Source organism: Chaetura pelagica, unplaced genomic scaffold (genome assembly GCF_000747805.2).
Source record: "Chaetura pelagica isolate M959 unplaced genomic scaffold, ChaPel_1.0 scaffold457, whole genome shotgun sequence".
Taxonomy (NCBI): domain Eukaryota; kingdom Metazoa; phylum Chordata; class Aves; order Apodiformes; family Apodidae; genus Chaetura; species Chaetura pelagica.
In genome coordinates this window covers 388,527-403,534 of record NW_009953969.1, presented here as the reverse complement: position 1 = coordinate 403,534, position 15,008 = coordinate 388,527, and the positions used below count along the sequence as shown (strand labels likewise).

General features: G+C 42.7%; 1 protein-coding gene across 1 annotated transcript in view; it reads left to right on the top strand.

Moving 5' to 3' along the window:
• Nucleotides 1–15,008, top strand: part of BRINP3 (bone morphogenetic protein/retinoic acid inducible neural-specific 3) — a 122,018-nt gene that overhangs the window by 71,799 nt on the left and 35,211 nt on the right. The window contains exons 4-5 of the mRNA XM_010002161.1: nucleotides 8,539–8,644; nucleotides 10,424–10,660. Coding sequence (XP_010000463.1) covers nucleotides 8,539–8,644; nucleotides 10,424–10,660 — 343 coding nt within the window. The remainder of the gene's footprint in view (nucleotides 1–8,538; nucleotides 8,645–10,423; nucleotides 10,661–15,008) is intronic.

Sequence of the window (15,008 nt, the reverse complement as noted above, 5' to 3'; positions counted from 1 at the left end):
AGGGAGCTGGGACTGGTCAGCCTGGAGAGGAGAAGGCTGAGGGGACACCTTATTGATGCCTGTAAGTACCTAAAAGTGGGTGCAGGGAGGATGGAGCCAGACTCTGCTCGGTAGTTCCCAGGGACACGAGCAGGCAACGGGCTCAAGCTGGAACATGAGAAGTGCCACTGGAATATGAGGAAAAACTTCTTTACTGTGAGGGTGACAGAGCCCTGGGTCAGGCTGTCCAGGGAGGTTGTGGAGGCCCCTTCTCTGGAGATGTTCAAGACCCACCTGGATACAGTGCTGAGTAATGAGCTCTAGGTGATCCTGCTTTAGCAGGGGGGTAGGACTGGGTGATCTCTAGAGGTCCCTTCAGACTCCGACAAGTCCATGGTTCCATGAATAGAAATAAAATGTGGTCCCTTCACTTTCCCACTTCTTCACTAAAGGCAGTTTCAAGTCTTCAAACTTTTGAGAGTTTGACATGAAAAGTTTCTATATTTAAGGATGAGTCTAACCAAAACCATCTCAGGCCTTATGCTACGAGGTTCCTCACTTGACTTGTGCATATGTGACAAGATTTTAAGAAACGCACTTATTTCCAGGTATTTTGACACACCAAATCTGAAAGATCAGACTGTAGACAGAACACAGCTACAAAGTTGCTTTTCTGTTCTGAAACAAATTCAGCCCAGTGTTGCCCTTTAGTTTGAACATCTGATAGGGATTTAATGATTGAATGATAGATCGATTGTTATTAACTCTGCAGGGGAACCTTCAAATATGCAGCAAAAGATGTAAAAATGAACAGCATAAAAAAAGGAAGAATTTTGCATAAATTGGGGGTTGGCAGCATCCATGAGACAGGAAGGACAAAGATGCTACAACCATTTAGCAGAGGGAATAAATGGGTGGGAAGTAATGAGAATACCACCTAAAAATAAATCCCTGCGGAGATCAACAAGAGCAAATGCACCTGGGAAGGAACAACAGAAGGTACCAGTACAGACTAAGAGGTGATCTGCTAGAGAGCAGCTCTGTGGAGATGGATCTTGGAGTCCTGGTAGACAATAAGTTACCCATGGGACAACAATGTGCCCTTGTGGCCAAGAAAGCCAATAGTATCCTGGGGTGCATTAAGAACAGTGTGGCCAGCAGGTCTATGGAAGTTCTCCTCCCCCTCTACTCTGCCCTAGTGAGACCTCACTTGGAGTGTTGTGTCCAGTTCTGGGTTCCCCAGTTCAAGAGGGACAGGGATTTACTTGAGAGAGTCCAATGGAGGCTACGAGAATGATGAAGGGACTGTAAAATCTGTCTGATGAGGAAAGGCTGAGAGACCTGGGCCTTTTCAGTCTAGAGAGGAGAAGACTGAGGGGGGATCTTATTAATGTCTATAAATACATGAGGGCATCAAGAAGGCAGGACAAGCTCTTGTCACTTGTGCCCTGTGATAGGACCAGAGGCAATGGATTCAAACTGGAGCCCAGGAGGCTCCATGTGAATCTCAGGAAGAACTTCTTTGCTGTGAGAGTGACAGAGCACTGGGACAGGCTGCCCAGAGAGGCTGTGGAGTCTCCTTCTCTAGAGACATTCAAACCCCCCTGGACACGTTCCTGTGTGATGTGCTCTTGGTGACCCTGCTCTGGCAGGGGGTTTGTACTGGGTGATCTTTCCAGGTCCCTTCCAACCCCTAAGATTCTGTGAGAACCCCATGAGAGGCAGGAAAATGAAACGGACATGGAAAATGTCCTGTCGTGCTGAGGTGCAGAGTCTAAGGAATTACAGTGCTATGGACAACAAAAATAAATCAGGAGTTTACATGTATTCCAGGGGAGGAAAGAGAAATTCTGGCAATAGCTTCAGTTAGTACGTTTTTAGAGACATTACTGAAGAGAATATTGCAACTAAATTTGAGATTTGCACAGAAAAATATAATCACATCTCCATGGACAACTAGGTTCTTAATTAACCTGCTCTTATCACTTTGGTTTTTAAGCTTTAAGACTTTAAACACTATATTCCTTTTAGGTCCTAAAGGTAACCATTATCCTCTTATTTTTTCCCTTAGCAGAAGTTATTTCTGTCCTTTTAAATAGTAAGAGGTTCATAGAATTGTTTTGGTTGGAAAAGACCTTTAAGATCATTAAGACCTGTAAGACCTTTACAGGCTGAGGGATTTGGGCTGTTCAGCCTGGAGAGGAGGAGGCTCCAGGGAGATCTTAGAGCAGCTTCCAGTGCCTGAAGGGGCTCCAGAAAAGCTGGGGAGGGACTTTGGACAAGGGCAAGGAGGGATAGCATGAGGAGGAATGGCTTAAAGCTGGAAGAAGGAGATTTAGGTTAGTAATGAGGAGGAAATTATTCAGTATGAGGGTGGTGAGACACTGGAACAGGTTGCCCAGGGAAACTGTGGCTGCCCCATCCCTGGCAGTGTTGAAGGGCAGGTTAGGTGGGGCTTGGAGCAACCTGGTCTAGTGTGAGATGTCCCTGCCCATGCAGGGGGCTGGAACTGGATGATCTTTAAGATCTCTTCCAATCCAAACCATTCCATGATTCTATGATCATCAAGTGCAACTTTTAAACCAGCCCTGCCAAGGCCACCACTGCCCCATGTCCTGCAGCACCACATCTACAGGGCTTTGAAATCCCTCCAGGGATGGGGACTCCACTACTGCCCTGGGCAGTTCTTTGGGTGAAGAAATTGTTCCTGATATCCAAACTAAACCTTCCCTGGCACAACTTGAGGCCATTTCCTCTTGTTCTATCACTTGTTCCTTGGGAGAAGAGACCAGCCCCCCCTCCCCTGCCCTTCCCTGGACACGCTCCAGCCCCTCCATGTCCTTCTTGTCCTGAGGGGCCCAGAACTGACCCCAGGATTCAAGGTGTGGCCGCAGCAGTTCCCAGCACAGGGGGATGATCCCTGCCCTGGTCCTGCTGGCCACACTGGTGCTGACACAAGCCAGGATGCTGGTGGCCTCCTTGACCACCTGGGCACACTCTGGCTGACATTCATCCACTCTTGACCAACACCCCCAGGTGCTTTTCCTCTGGGCACTTTCCAGCCACTCTGTCCCCAAGCTTAGAGCATTGCCTGGGACTGTTGTGACCCAAGTGCAGGACCCAGAACTTGGCTTGGTTGGACCTTCATAAAATGGGCCTTGGTCCATCGATCCAGCTTGTCCAGGTCCCTCTGCAGAACCTTCCTATCCCCAGGCAGATGAACAGCATTAATGGAGTTATGTTTGGAAGCAGATGGAGTGTTAGGGATTGGGCATCACTGCTTTTGTGTTCTGCAGATACCTTGAGATTCTTACCAGCATGAAATAGTATTTTAATTTGTAGCTTTGCTGTCCTCTTTGTTTCTAATTTTATCTTTTAAGCAAAATAGATAGATTTCATTTGCAGTTTGTTGCTCAGCTGTCTTTGTAGGCAATAAAAGTTGTGAAAGGATCACACCAGCATTCATTTAAGATGTGGGCAAGCAGAAATATCTCAATGTAAACTAAAATAAAATGCTTTGCTCAGTCTGTTACTTCTTCCTAAGTGAACTTCACTCTCACCTCTTCTTCAAGGTGAATTAAAAGAGGTGGGTTGTTCTTTCTGAGAGAGTGTCCTTCCCTGTCCGGGACTGGTGCAGCCTGGATTTCTGAAAGTGCAGGAAATAAGACTCTGGTGCCTCTGCCCTCACTGCTTTGCCAACAGCCTCATTCCTACAGACTTCCCCGTTGCTTTACAGAAGGCTGCATGGGAATGTGGCATCTGACACTCAGTGATTTTCAAATGTCCTTGAAAAGGGAAAATTAGGGCTGGGATGCCAGAGTTGTCCACGCTGCCAGTGATTTCAGCTGGGATAAATCTTCACTTTTCAGGCTCAGTAGTGTTGCAGTCTGTAGAGCTGGGTGGCAGGACAAGCACAGGAGTCACAATTCCTTCCTCCTTCCCTGGCCCCCATCTCATTCAACTTATCTATTCGACCTATAAATGTGCCCTGGTAGCTCAGAGCTGGGGCATTCCTGACAGCCTGGGATTCTTGTCTGATCTTCCTGTGGCACAGCACAGATTCAGAGATTTGTTTTGATGTCCTTGTGGCTTCTCCTGGAATTTCCAGACAAGAAAATGCTCTCTGAGGTGGTGGGGAATAGGCTTGAACAGACAGGTGATTGCTCCATACCAGAGGGACCTAAGCAGCCTTAAAAAAATAATAATAATATTTGTAAAGAGTGCAACAACAGACCTTAATTCAAATAACCTGAGTTAATTTCCAATTCCTAGAGTTATTTCTGAGGTATTTTTATGCATTATGTGGGGATAATACATTTCAAGTTCATTGTTGTTGAAATGGAGCAGTCTACTTCACAGGCAGTTCCTAGGAGTATAGAAACAAGGGAGAGGGATGGAGGGATTGCACTGATCTCCTGGGAAGCTTTATGGCTGCATTCACTGAAAGTCTCCTCCTTGCCTAGAAAAAAAAAAGGTGGAAAGAGATCCTTATTCTAGTTCTAATAAAGTTAATGAAAATGTTGCCATTTCATTTGCAGAAAGATCATGTTTACTGGTCCTGTTCCATCTTCCAACAGTAGATGATAGGAAGATGCGATGGGAGCAATTTCAGATCTCCTGAGTTAGTGGGCTCTTCAAATGAAAAACCACTCCTATGCCATCAATTCTGCTGCTAGGAAAGCTGTGGGAAATGCTCTATCCCTCTAAGGTTCTGGCAATTAAAAAAAAAAAAAAGATAAAACCATGAATCCAAGTCCTGCCATGGTGGGTGCTGTTGGTTTGTCCACACCTCCTTCAGAAATGTTCATCTAGCTGGTAGCATGACAACTGTCAGTGCTTGGAGCCCTTGGAAGATATGATTTCTTTTAATTATGCACTAATTAGTGGGAGGCTTTTAATAGGCTGAATGACACAAATAGGACAGCAGAGCTGCAAGTGTTGTGTGGTGAAGTGCTGAGAGAAAGGTGCTTTTGTGAGAAACTGTGGATCCTGGGAGGAAAAAAAAAGTTGGCAGGAGAGCCTCTTCTAAATAGAAAGGACATTTAGTTCCTCTTCATTTGATCAATTTTTTTTTTAGGTGAAATGAGCTCTGACTGCAGAATGTGGAGGGATGGCAATGGGATAGAAGACAAGTCTGGAAGGTGAGGTTAATAGGAGAGTCATCCAGGAGAAGGTGAAGTTGATAGGGGAGTCATCCAGGAGAAGGTGAGGTTGATAGGAGAGTCATCTAAGAGAATCCTGAAGACTTCAGGTTTCATCCCTCTCCAGACTTTTGCCCCTTCTTCTGCCTGCAGCAGTCATCCAGAAGAGACCTTCTTCATGTATATGTGATTAGTGTGCTCTAACTCATTGTAATATTTAAAATATTAAAGAGGTTTCTACCAAGATGACTGTGGCTGCCTGTTTTGAGGTGATGGGCATTGTCTCATCCTCTTTTGTGTTGGCTCAGCCCCCCTCTCTAGAGGGGGGGTTCTCTAGAGAGCCCCCCTCTCTAGAGAGCCAAACAACTTTTTAAAGAGTCTTGCTGAAGAGGACAGTCCTTTCTGCATGACCTCTGCGTGGGCATGGCATTAGGAATCCTAAAAACACACAGCATGACAAAATACCAGCAGAAACACATTTTCTTTTTATTTGAGAAGCCTTCTAGAGGTTTATCATGGAGAAAACAAGCCCAGCGTTTCCCAGGGAAAATCCTACCCAGTGAGAGCAGAAGAATTCAGGCCTGCTCAAGTGCTGGGAGGTAGGTTCTCAGAGTGCCTCTAATCGGGTCGTTATCACCATGGTTATGAGATGGAACTGGCTGCAAACTGGAGGCATTTGTCTCCTTAATGCCAAATGGTGCCGTTTATTTCTGGGAACTGAAAACCCTGCTGCCCAGGGAAAGCTGTTCTGTGATCATCTTGGAAAACAAGACACTTGAGAATGGCCTGCCTGGTTCCTGTCAGATGGTTTCACACTGCTTCTGTTACTGGTTCTTCAGGGGGTTTGGGTATTAAATAACTTTGTTCCATGGTATTTTGCTTGGTAGGTGAGTGTTCTTCATGGGCTTCAGGTCCAGCTCTTGCAAAACGAATGTGGTTATGAAGCTCTTTGTTCAGAGCAATGGTTTCTGGACTCTGCTAGCACCATCTTGGCATTTATATCTTCCTTTTCCCTCTCCTTTTTTTTGCTAAATCTTTTATTGCATGCTTTCAGACAAAATACTTCTCAGTTCTGACCTTCAGATTAAATAAAATCACACTTCTTGGTGTGGAAGATAATTAAAGAAGTGCCATCACCTTTCTCTTTTTGTTCCTATCCTTTCAGAAAATGTAAAATCATCAGTGATTTCAGTAATACTGGATAGAACAAAAATTAATACATTGTAGCATTATTTTTTTTACCCTCTGTAGTCTGCTTTGTTACCCAAAAATGAAAACCTTGCATTTGATCAGCAAATTTGACAGAAATTGGAGGCTTTCATTTATCAATCACTCAGTTTCTTCCATTGCAGATTTTTCCATTGCAGATTTTTCAGATTTACAATCCTTGCTGAGTAGGATTTGTGCAGAGCATCAATAGCAGCTGTACCTACATCATGTTGACCTCTGACTACAGGTGTCATCCATGAAAAGTTGGAGTTTGGATAATTTTTCTCTGCTTTAGTCTTGTTTTTTATTATTTTGGGAATATAAACTTCCATAATATAATAATATAAACTTCCAAAATATAATATCTGAAAAAGGTCCTTATTATAGCTTTATTTCTAGATTATTATTTGTTATTATAACAATATTGCTTACCTATAACAATCATGAATATCTGTGAGTCACCGCAAAATCTCATTTGTAGGAGCAGGCTCTAAAAAGGGAACAAAAAAGCCATTTATTAATGATTTTTCCCCATTCTGCCTCTTGGCACACCTTAATAATACACCAAGCTCTATCCCTCCCATGATCATCCCAGTGGGAGTCTCTACCTGTGTCTTGCCTAATCCAAAGGAAGAGTGAACAAAAAGGCAATAAGAATTATAAAACTACTTCATAACTCTCTTTATTTTGTGATTTCAGGAGGCCCAAGAAGAAGAAGAGGGGATAGGAATTGTAAAATTGGCTTTATTGGTCCTGCATTTCATGTAGCTTTATGAAGCTGCACTGGTTTCTTTGCAAATGGTTGGAGAGAATAATAATAATAAACAACAAAACAAAACACCACTAAAATAAATGGATCTTTAAATAAAGATTTGCATGGATAAGTGCTGAGCATAATCTTTCAGAACTAGGATAATACTCCTAATGAAATTCATCCCTCTTTTATTGTCTCCTGGCTATTTATCCTGTTGAATGGAGGTGACAGCCTTTGTTGTTGTACAAAGAGATTATGATCCTGCTACAGAGAAAGGAGGTTTCAGAATGGAATTTTGGGAGAGGGAGAAGACTGGAGGCTCCAAGTCGTCCTTCCAGCCACATCCAAGCTGGGTCTGATGCCCTCCTTGGGCCTTTGTGCTGATTCAGGATGATGAAGCAAAAACCAGGGTCAATCTAAATTCAAGACTGCCAAAATTCTGCAGGGAGGAGACATCCTGACTCTCTCATTTCCTTGTGCACTCTGCTTCCAGCTTTGGCTGCAGCCAGCTCTGTGTGTCCTCTCCACAGGCTGCTGGCATTGCCAAAGATCTCCTTCTCCACTCTCGGGGACACTAGTTCAAAGTGACAGAAAGGTGCCAAGAGCTTGGAACAGCCTGAGGTTTGGTATTCACTTTGGGAAAGCGCAAGAGATCTTGGAAAATGGGACATTTCAATGATTTCCAGATCCAGCTGCAGCCACCCACACGTGCTGCTGGTAGCACATGCTGGAAGGGAGCCAGGCAACCCAAAGCAACACGAACAGCCAGGAGTTACTTTAGCTGAGCTGCATTCTCCTGATGTTCAATTAGTTTGGGAGGGGGAATGATGGAGGAATTGGTGGTGCTTTGGCAGGAGAGGAGACTGGGATGATACACCATGGGCAACGTTTCCTGCCATGCCCCTAGATGACTTTTGATGGCCCTTTTGCCTTCTTATTTCTGCCTGGACTAAAGGGGACCTTAGCTACAAAGCCATCAATTTTCTACAGCACCCAATCCAGTTTAAGAAGTGTGAGATTATGGCAGATCCCCCCAAAAAAAACAGCCATCCTGCTCTCTCAGCACCATTATAAATACAGGTCATGAAAGATTTTTACTTCCAGATCCTGCGGTGCTACATGGGAAAAGTGAAAAGTTTTCTCCATGATTGCAACAAGGAGTTGCCACCTACAGAAGTTTCCTCAGTGAAAATCCTCATTTTTATGAGCCACTTTTCTTAAACTCATTCTCAGAGCTGTGAAGAAATAAATGAGCCAATGACTGTTGGTCAGCTGAAATGCTCATAAGGATTCTCTTCAATGGAAAGAGCATTCCCAGAAGTTGGTAGCATTGGTTAAACAATTGCAGTCAGACTTTTTGTAATGAAATTGAGCTATTTCTGCAAGTTTATGAACTTCTGAACTCCTCCTCAGTCTGTTGTCAATAAAAATGCTTTTCCATTCCCTTACCATCAGGTAACAGAAACACGGACTGGTCCTCTTGGCTGCAGTAACTATGACAACCTAGATTCTGTCAGCTCTGTTCTGGTTCAGAGTCCTGAAAATAAGATTCAGTTGCAAGGTATGTAGGTGCAATTTCATTAATTTGTTTTGGAGCAGGGTGACATTTATCACACCATTTGTTTTGCTTTCTTCCACCTCATAAAAAGGTCATTTTTCTAATTTTTGGGTGGGTGTGCAATAAGGAAATGTCAGTAACTCGTGTTGCTGTTGAAACAATTCCTGGACACACCAAAAAAGAATTTGAAGAATACTGGTAGTATTTTACAGCCCTACTTAGCACAGCCTTGCACACCTTTTAAGCAGCCTGCATTCCCAGAGATTCCACCAAGCAGGGAATGATATTTAGTGTCTGCTTTGCACCCAGTGAGGAGCAGCTTGTGCCTCATGCAGTCGTCCCCCTGAAAGGAATGGGTTCACAGGAGAAGCCAGACAGAGATTTTCAAAGACTCTAATGAGGGGTCCAAAGGCTCCTCTGGGGAATTTTAAGAAAACCTGGAAGGTTAGGCACCTCACTCATTAGAAAAATAGTAGTAATTATATATTAAAAAAAAAAGAGAGAAAGAAAGGGAAAGGAAAAAAAGGAACAACTTAATTATTCTTCCTATGAAAACAGACTCAATTCTTGCTAATTTCTGTACCTCTGTGAACATTCAAGGAGAGAAGAACAGAGCTGTTAACTAGCAGTCAGAGGTAGCTAGACAATTACTCTCAATTGTGAAAGTTTTCCATATTGGTTCCTGTATCAGTTGGACATGAAGTTGTTGGTGATTATTAAGAATGGCTGTCCAGGAAAGATCCTCTTCCTGTTTCAAATATCCATGTGCTTTTTTTCCTCCCCTTTCCTTTCTCCCCAGAACAGGTTAAAAGCCAAACAATCATCAAATTACTTCAGAGCCAGTATATTTTATTTATTTATTTATTTATTTATTACGAAAAGAATTTATCATTTTCAGTGGGATGCAGTGAAATGTCTCCAGGAGTAATTTTCTATTTTTAATGCTCCCCAGCAGATGTATAATGTTAGTCAGTTAAAATGTGGAAAATGATCTTTGCATCCCTCAGACAGTTATTTTGACACATCAATGCCATGTCATTAGGAGAATGTATCATCAGAACTGCAGAAAAGATTTCATACTTCTGGGGGAAGAGCTGAACAAGACTCAAGGTTGTTTATCTGGGCTTCCTTTTCACCATTTCAAAGCTAAAATTTCCTCCAGCACAGTTTATCCCACTCTTCTGTTTCCCTCTGCAGAATCATGAAGGGATAACTGGAGTTATTTAGACAAGCTGAAGCTTGTTGTGTCAAAGACAACATGGAAAACAAATCCAAAATGGAAATGTTTACCTTCACACCTCTTTTTTCTGCTTACACTGTCTTTTCTCTCTGTCAGGGCTGCCTCCCCTCCATCAGCACTCTGTAAATTTGCATTAGCTGCTTGTACCAAGATTATAATTCAGCTGCAAAACTCTGGCTGCTGAAGCTGTTCATTCAGCAATTCTTTGTCAGAAGTTGATGTAATCCTTTTATTTTTTCTGGTTCTGACAGCCTCCCTAGAATGAAATTACACCAGTAAATGTTCTGTCTAAGGAGCACGGGTTACTAGTGGAATGGATGTTCCATAGTGAGAGGGCAATGTAAGGAATATATCTGAAATTAATTTTAAGAAGGGGAATATTACACAGTGAAAATGCTGGAGAGGCATTTCAATTGTCCCACAAAAGTTATCTTTTTCATATATTTTTGTCTGGGTTTGGTTTGTTTGTCACATGGGTCGGGGAAGTTGCTTGGCTGGAGCATTCCTTTTCATTTCCTAACAAAAGACTCTATTTCCCTCAGGTCTTCAGGTCATCCTGCCTGAGTATCTGCAAGAGCACTTTGTCCAGGCAGCTCTGAGCTATATTGCCTGCAATTCAGAGGGAGAGTTCATCTGCAAGGACAATGACTGCTGGTGTCAGTGTGGGCCCAAATTCCCAGAGTGCAACTGTCCCTACATGGACATTCAAGCCATGGAAGAAAATCTGCTCCGCATAAGTGAGACCTGGAATGCATACAACAGTGAATTTGAAGAATCTGGTGAGATTTTGATAAGATTTTTGGTTTTTTGACTGTATCTCTCCAAAATTGACTCCATCTGAAACCTCCAGAATGGTTCATAGAATCATAGAATGGTTTTGAGTTGGAAGGGATCATAAAGCTCATTCAGTTCCAACCCCCCTGCCATGGGCAGGGACACCTCCCACCAGCCCAGGCTGCTCCAAGCCCCATCCAACCTGCCCTTCAACACTTCCCAGGGTGGGGCTTCCACAACCTCCCTGGGCAATCAGTGTCTCACCACCCACACACTAAAGAATTTCCTCCTCATGTCTAACGTAAATCTCCTCTCTTCCAATTTTGATCCCTTTGTCCTCTCAAAAGTCCCTCCCCAGCTTTCCTGCTGGCCTGCTCTTGAACACTTCCAGGGATGAGGAATTTATCTGGGTATTCTGCATTTTTGTTCTGTTATGCAGCTGAAACTGCTGCCTTCATTTCCTAACCTTTTTTTAGTGTTAGGTCAAAGTTTCTTCCCTTTTATCCAGTCCCTCCAGAAATACCATCAGGCTGACATGGAGAGCACAGCTGGCCCTCAACTTCCCAAGCTCTTACTAGTTCATCCTGTCCTAGCTGGCAACTTGCTTCTTCATATAATTTCTTCTCAAACTGGACCTATCTGTGTTGCCTCCCTGTTTAGCCACCTTTCTGTCACATTGCTCTGAAGCAGTGAGGTTTGTTTCATACATTATTTCACTCCTCCTGATCATCAGAACTTCCAGTTCCACAGAGGCTGGGAACAGCAGGTAAAATCAGCTTCTGAACAACTGTTTTCACAGCTCACTCACTCAGTGGGAGCAGCAACAGCTGGCTATCCAGATGGTGGGAAAAGTAAGGAGAGCTCAGCAGACCTGGGAAAAATCACTGAGGAAAAAATAAAAACGAAATGAGATAAGGAGGAAACAGAAAAATAAAATAATCACAGTGTTTAATGAGTTGTGTTGAAGAAAAGAAGCAGCAATCAGTAGAAGGGGCGAAGAAAACTATCCAATGGTCATGGGAAGTACAAGACTGACCTGTGAACAGGACATGGTGTGCTTTCAGTTTTTCTATTTCTAGTTTTATTGTTTAAGACTGATTTCTCAGTTCAATGTTGAGCGTTTTAAAAGACCCTGCATGAGTTACTATGTTGTAAGTTTCAATGAGAAGTGATGCCTAACTCTGAGTCTGTCTGGAAGATCTCAGGCCCTGTTCTCTTAGCATGAAGATACCAGAACCTACACTATTTCCCCGTGGAAAATCACAGACTTCATAAATTATAAAAGCATGATTTATTTTTTTTCTTTGTCTACAAAAATATATTTTTTCAATGACTATTTTGAGACCTTCAAGCATTTCTGGAGTCATTTACAACTTCCAAACTCTGGCAAGTGTATTAGTGTCAGTTTTGTACACAATTCCAACTGGTGTTAATTATTAATAATAAAAGATAGTAATTCAGTATGACTGACCACATGTCCAACTTCAAGCAGTCATCATGTTAGATGGGTGTAAAGTTGGGTGAAAGGAAAGCATATGCCACATCAGGAACCTCATGAAGATCAGCAAGAGAGAGCCTGAGGTCCTGCACCTGGGGAGAAACAGCCCAGGACATGCTGGTGGCCACCCAGCTGGAATGCAGCTTGGTAGAAAATTACCTGGGGTCCTGATGGACACCAGGTTGAACAATGTGCCCAGCAGAAAAGAACGTTGGTGGCATCTGGGCTGCATTAGTTTTGCCAGCAGGTTGAGGGAGGGGATCCTGGCCCTCTCCTCAGCACTGGTGAAGCCACACTTGGAGTGCTGGGTTCATCTCTGGGCTCCTCAGTACAAGAGGGACATGGACATATTAGACAGAGTCCCAGTAAAGGCTATGACAATGAGAAATCATGTGGAGCATTTCTCTTGTGAGGAAAGACTGAGAGAGGTGGGACTGTTTAGCCTGGAGAAGACCCAAGGGGATATTGCCAATGTCAGGTTAACAGTTGGACTTGATCATCTTAAAAGTCTTTTCCCACCAAAATGAGTGTTACAGCTCAGATGACCAAACATATTCCAGTTCAGAACATGTCATTCCTTGTTATGTGCCGATTTCATTTCACCCAGGCTCTTCTGGCACCTTTTAACTACTCCAGTCTCATTTTGGAGGACATGGAGCAAGATGTAATTTAGCTGCCAGTGAATCTGGCTGCCTTTTTCATCTCCCTAGCCATACATACTTGATCACTGTTAGCTCCATGAGCTTCATCTAACCTCTTTATATCAGGGTCTGTACCAACTTCTCAAAGAAATTACAAGAGCTACTTTAAGCTGTTTTCTCTGAACCATCTTCTGATTCTTTATCATATCTTGTGGCCTTCAGACTCAGCTACTACCCTTGCAAATGAACAGCTGTTTCCTTTTAAAAAATCCATACTAAAGCCATTTGACCTTTAATAACAAATTCCGTTAGTTTCTCAAGGCCTTTGGTAGAATTAAGGTGAAGTCAAGTTTTCTCTGAGAACATAATTCCTTTCCTAGGATTGTGTTCTCATCATCTAACACGTGGCCTAAAAATACCACCTCAAACAGTGTCCCATTTACCTCTTTTTTATTTCCATGAAACTAACTTTCCACACGGATTTGGGGACCTTCCTGGCAAGACTTCATGTCCAAATAACCTAATTCTGACTTTCAACTCTGTAAACGACTGGCTGGCAATTTAGGATTATACAGAGATCCTGACCCACTGCTCTACAACACATGAAAGACCCATAAAAACATCCACAGGCTCTGGATTCTGACAGCAAGGAGAAGCGTATGATCTTCCATTGTCTGTGCCATATCCCTCTTTTGGGATATGTCCTTCAAAGGAATGGGAGAAGGAGAAGTGAACAAACATTATAAGGCATATTTTCAAAGTAGCTTTGAAATGGATCTGATTCTTTTAAACATTGAGTTTAAATACAAAATTCCGTTCAATTACATTTTTCCATGTCTTTGTAATTATTTGAATTAATGATGATCCCATTTAGATGATGCCCTTTTAGAAAAGAGTAGAAGGGTAGAAGAAAGAAGGTTCAAATAGAAGAGATTATTATTACTGAATGAAATATCAGTGACATTAAAGACATTTTGGGCATTCAATTTTTTTCTGGGGGGTGGCATTTGCATCTTATATAATTACTTTGATGTAGGGCAGTGGTCTTGCTTGTATAGACAGCTGTGGGTTTTGAGGCACCAGCTTCTCCAAAGATGGACCAACCATTTGTGGTCACACCACAGGTCTTTCTGGAAGGTCACTCCAGGCTTCCAAACTGTCCTACTGCTTCTTATGAAGGATGAAAATCCTTATTCTCCCAGTGAAGGTGGTTTCCAATACACAGGCTTCTTCTCAGGGAAGAGAGTTCTACCATCATTATTCTTGGGTGTGGAGATTCCTAGATGCTGACCACACAGTAACAAATCTGTTGAGAGGTTGTGTGTTTTTTTCCTAACAATTAAAAAATAGCAACAATTTAAAAACAGCAGATGCAGACTTAATTTTGTTAATTTGCTAAAAAAAACCAAACCTATGCTTGAATAAAGCAACCAAAAAAACAATCAGTAAAAGAAAACGTGAGGTTAAATCTTTAACTTAGATTTAAACAGATTAAAGAAGTTGAGATAAAAAGAAATTAAATCATGTAAATAAATTTAAATAGATTGTCCAGTGCTGAAGATGGAAGTCTTAGATGTCTGGTTGACAGAATGCCTTATGATGAAAGCCAGTGGCAAAGCCCAGTCTTCAAGATCAAATGTGAATCACAGCCTAAAGACACAGGAAACCTGGGGCAAGAAGTTGGCACCATCAGATAAGTACTAGCTTTTTCATCCTTTCCTATACCCTGTTGTTAGCTGAAGTTCTGGAATCATCTTCATTGTTAATGATATTCCTATCTCCCAGCAGTGCGTTAAGGAATACAAACAGTGTCCCTCAGGTGGGTCACTCTTCCTCCTTCTCTCCATGAGGCAAGCATTTTAAAAGACTGTTGTGATGCTAGTGTGTCAGGATCTTTTGAAGGATGACTCCAGCAAAACTCCAGCAGGTCTGACTTCAGTGTGCTGTTCAACCTTAACAGTTCCTCTTCTTAGTCAGAAAAATCTCTCTTTGCCATCCCAATAAGTAAAAGATTTTTGCAATTTCTCTGGCACAAATTCTTTCCAAAAAACACTTGAGGAGAAGTGGCCTCCACCAGAGTACTCTTTATTGCCCCTCACTGTCTTCAAATCCAGGTCACCAGCTGATGATTAAAAAGGTGGCATTTTCCAGCTGCCAAGCCTGCAGAGCAACTGCATGGTGAAGACATCATCCTGGGTCCTGGCCTCCTCCCTC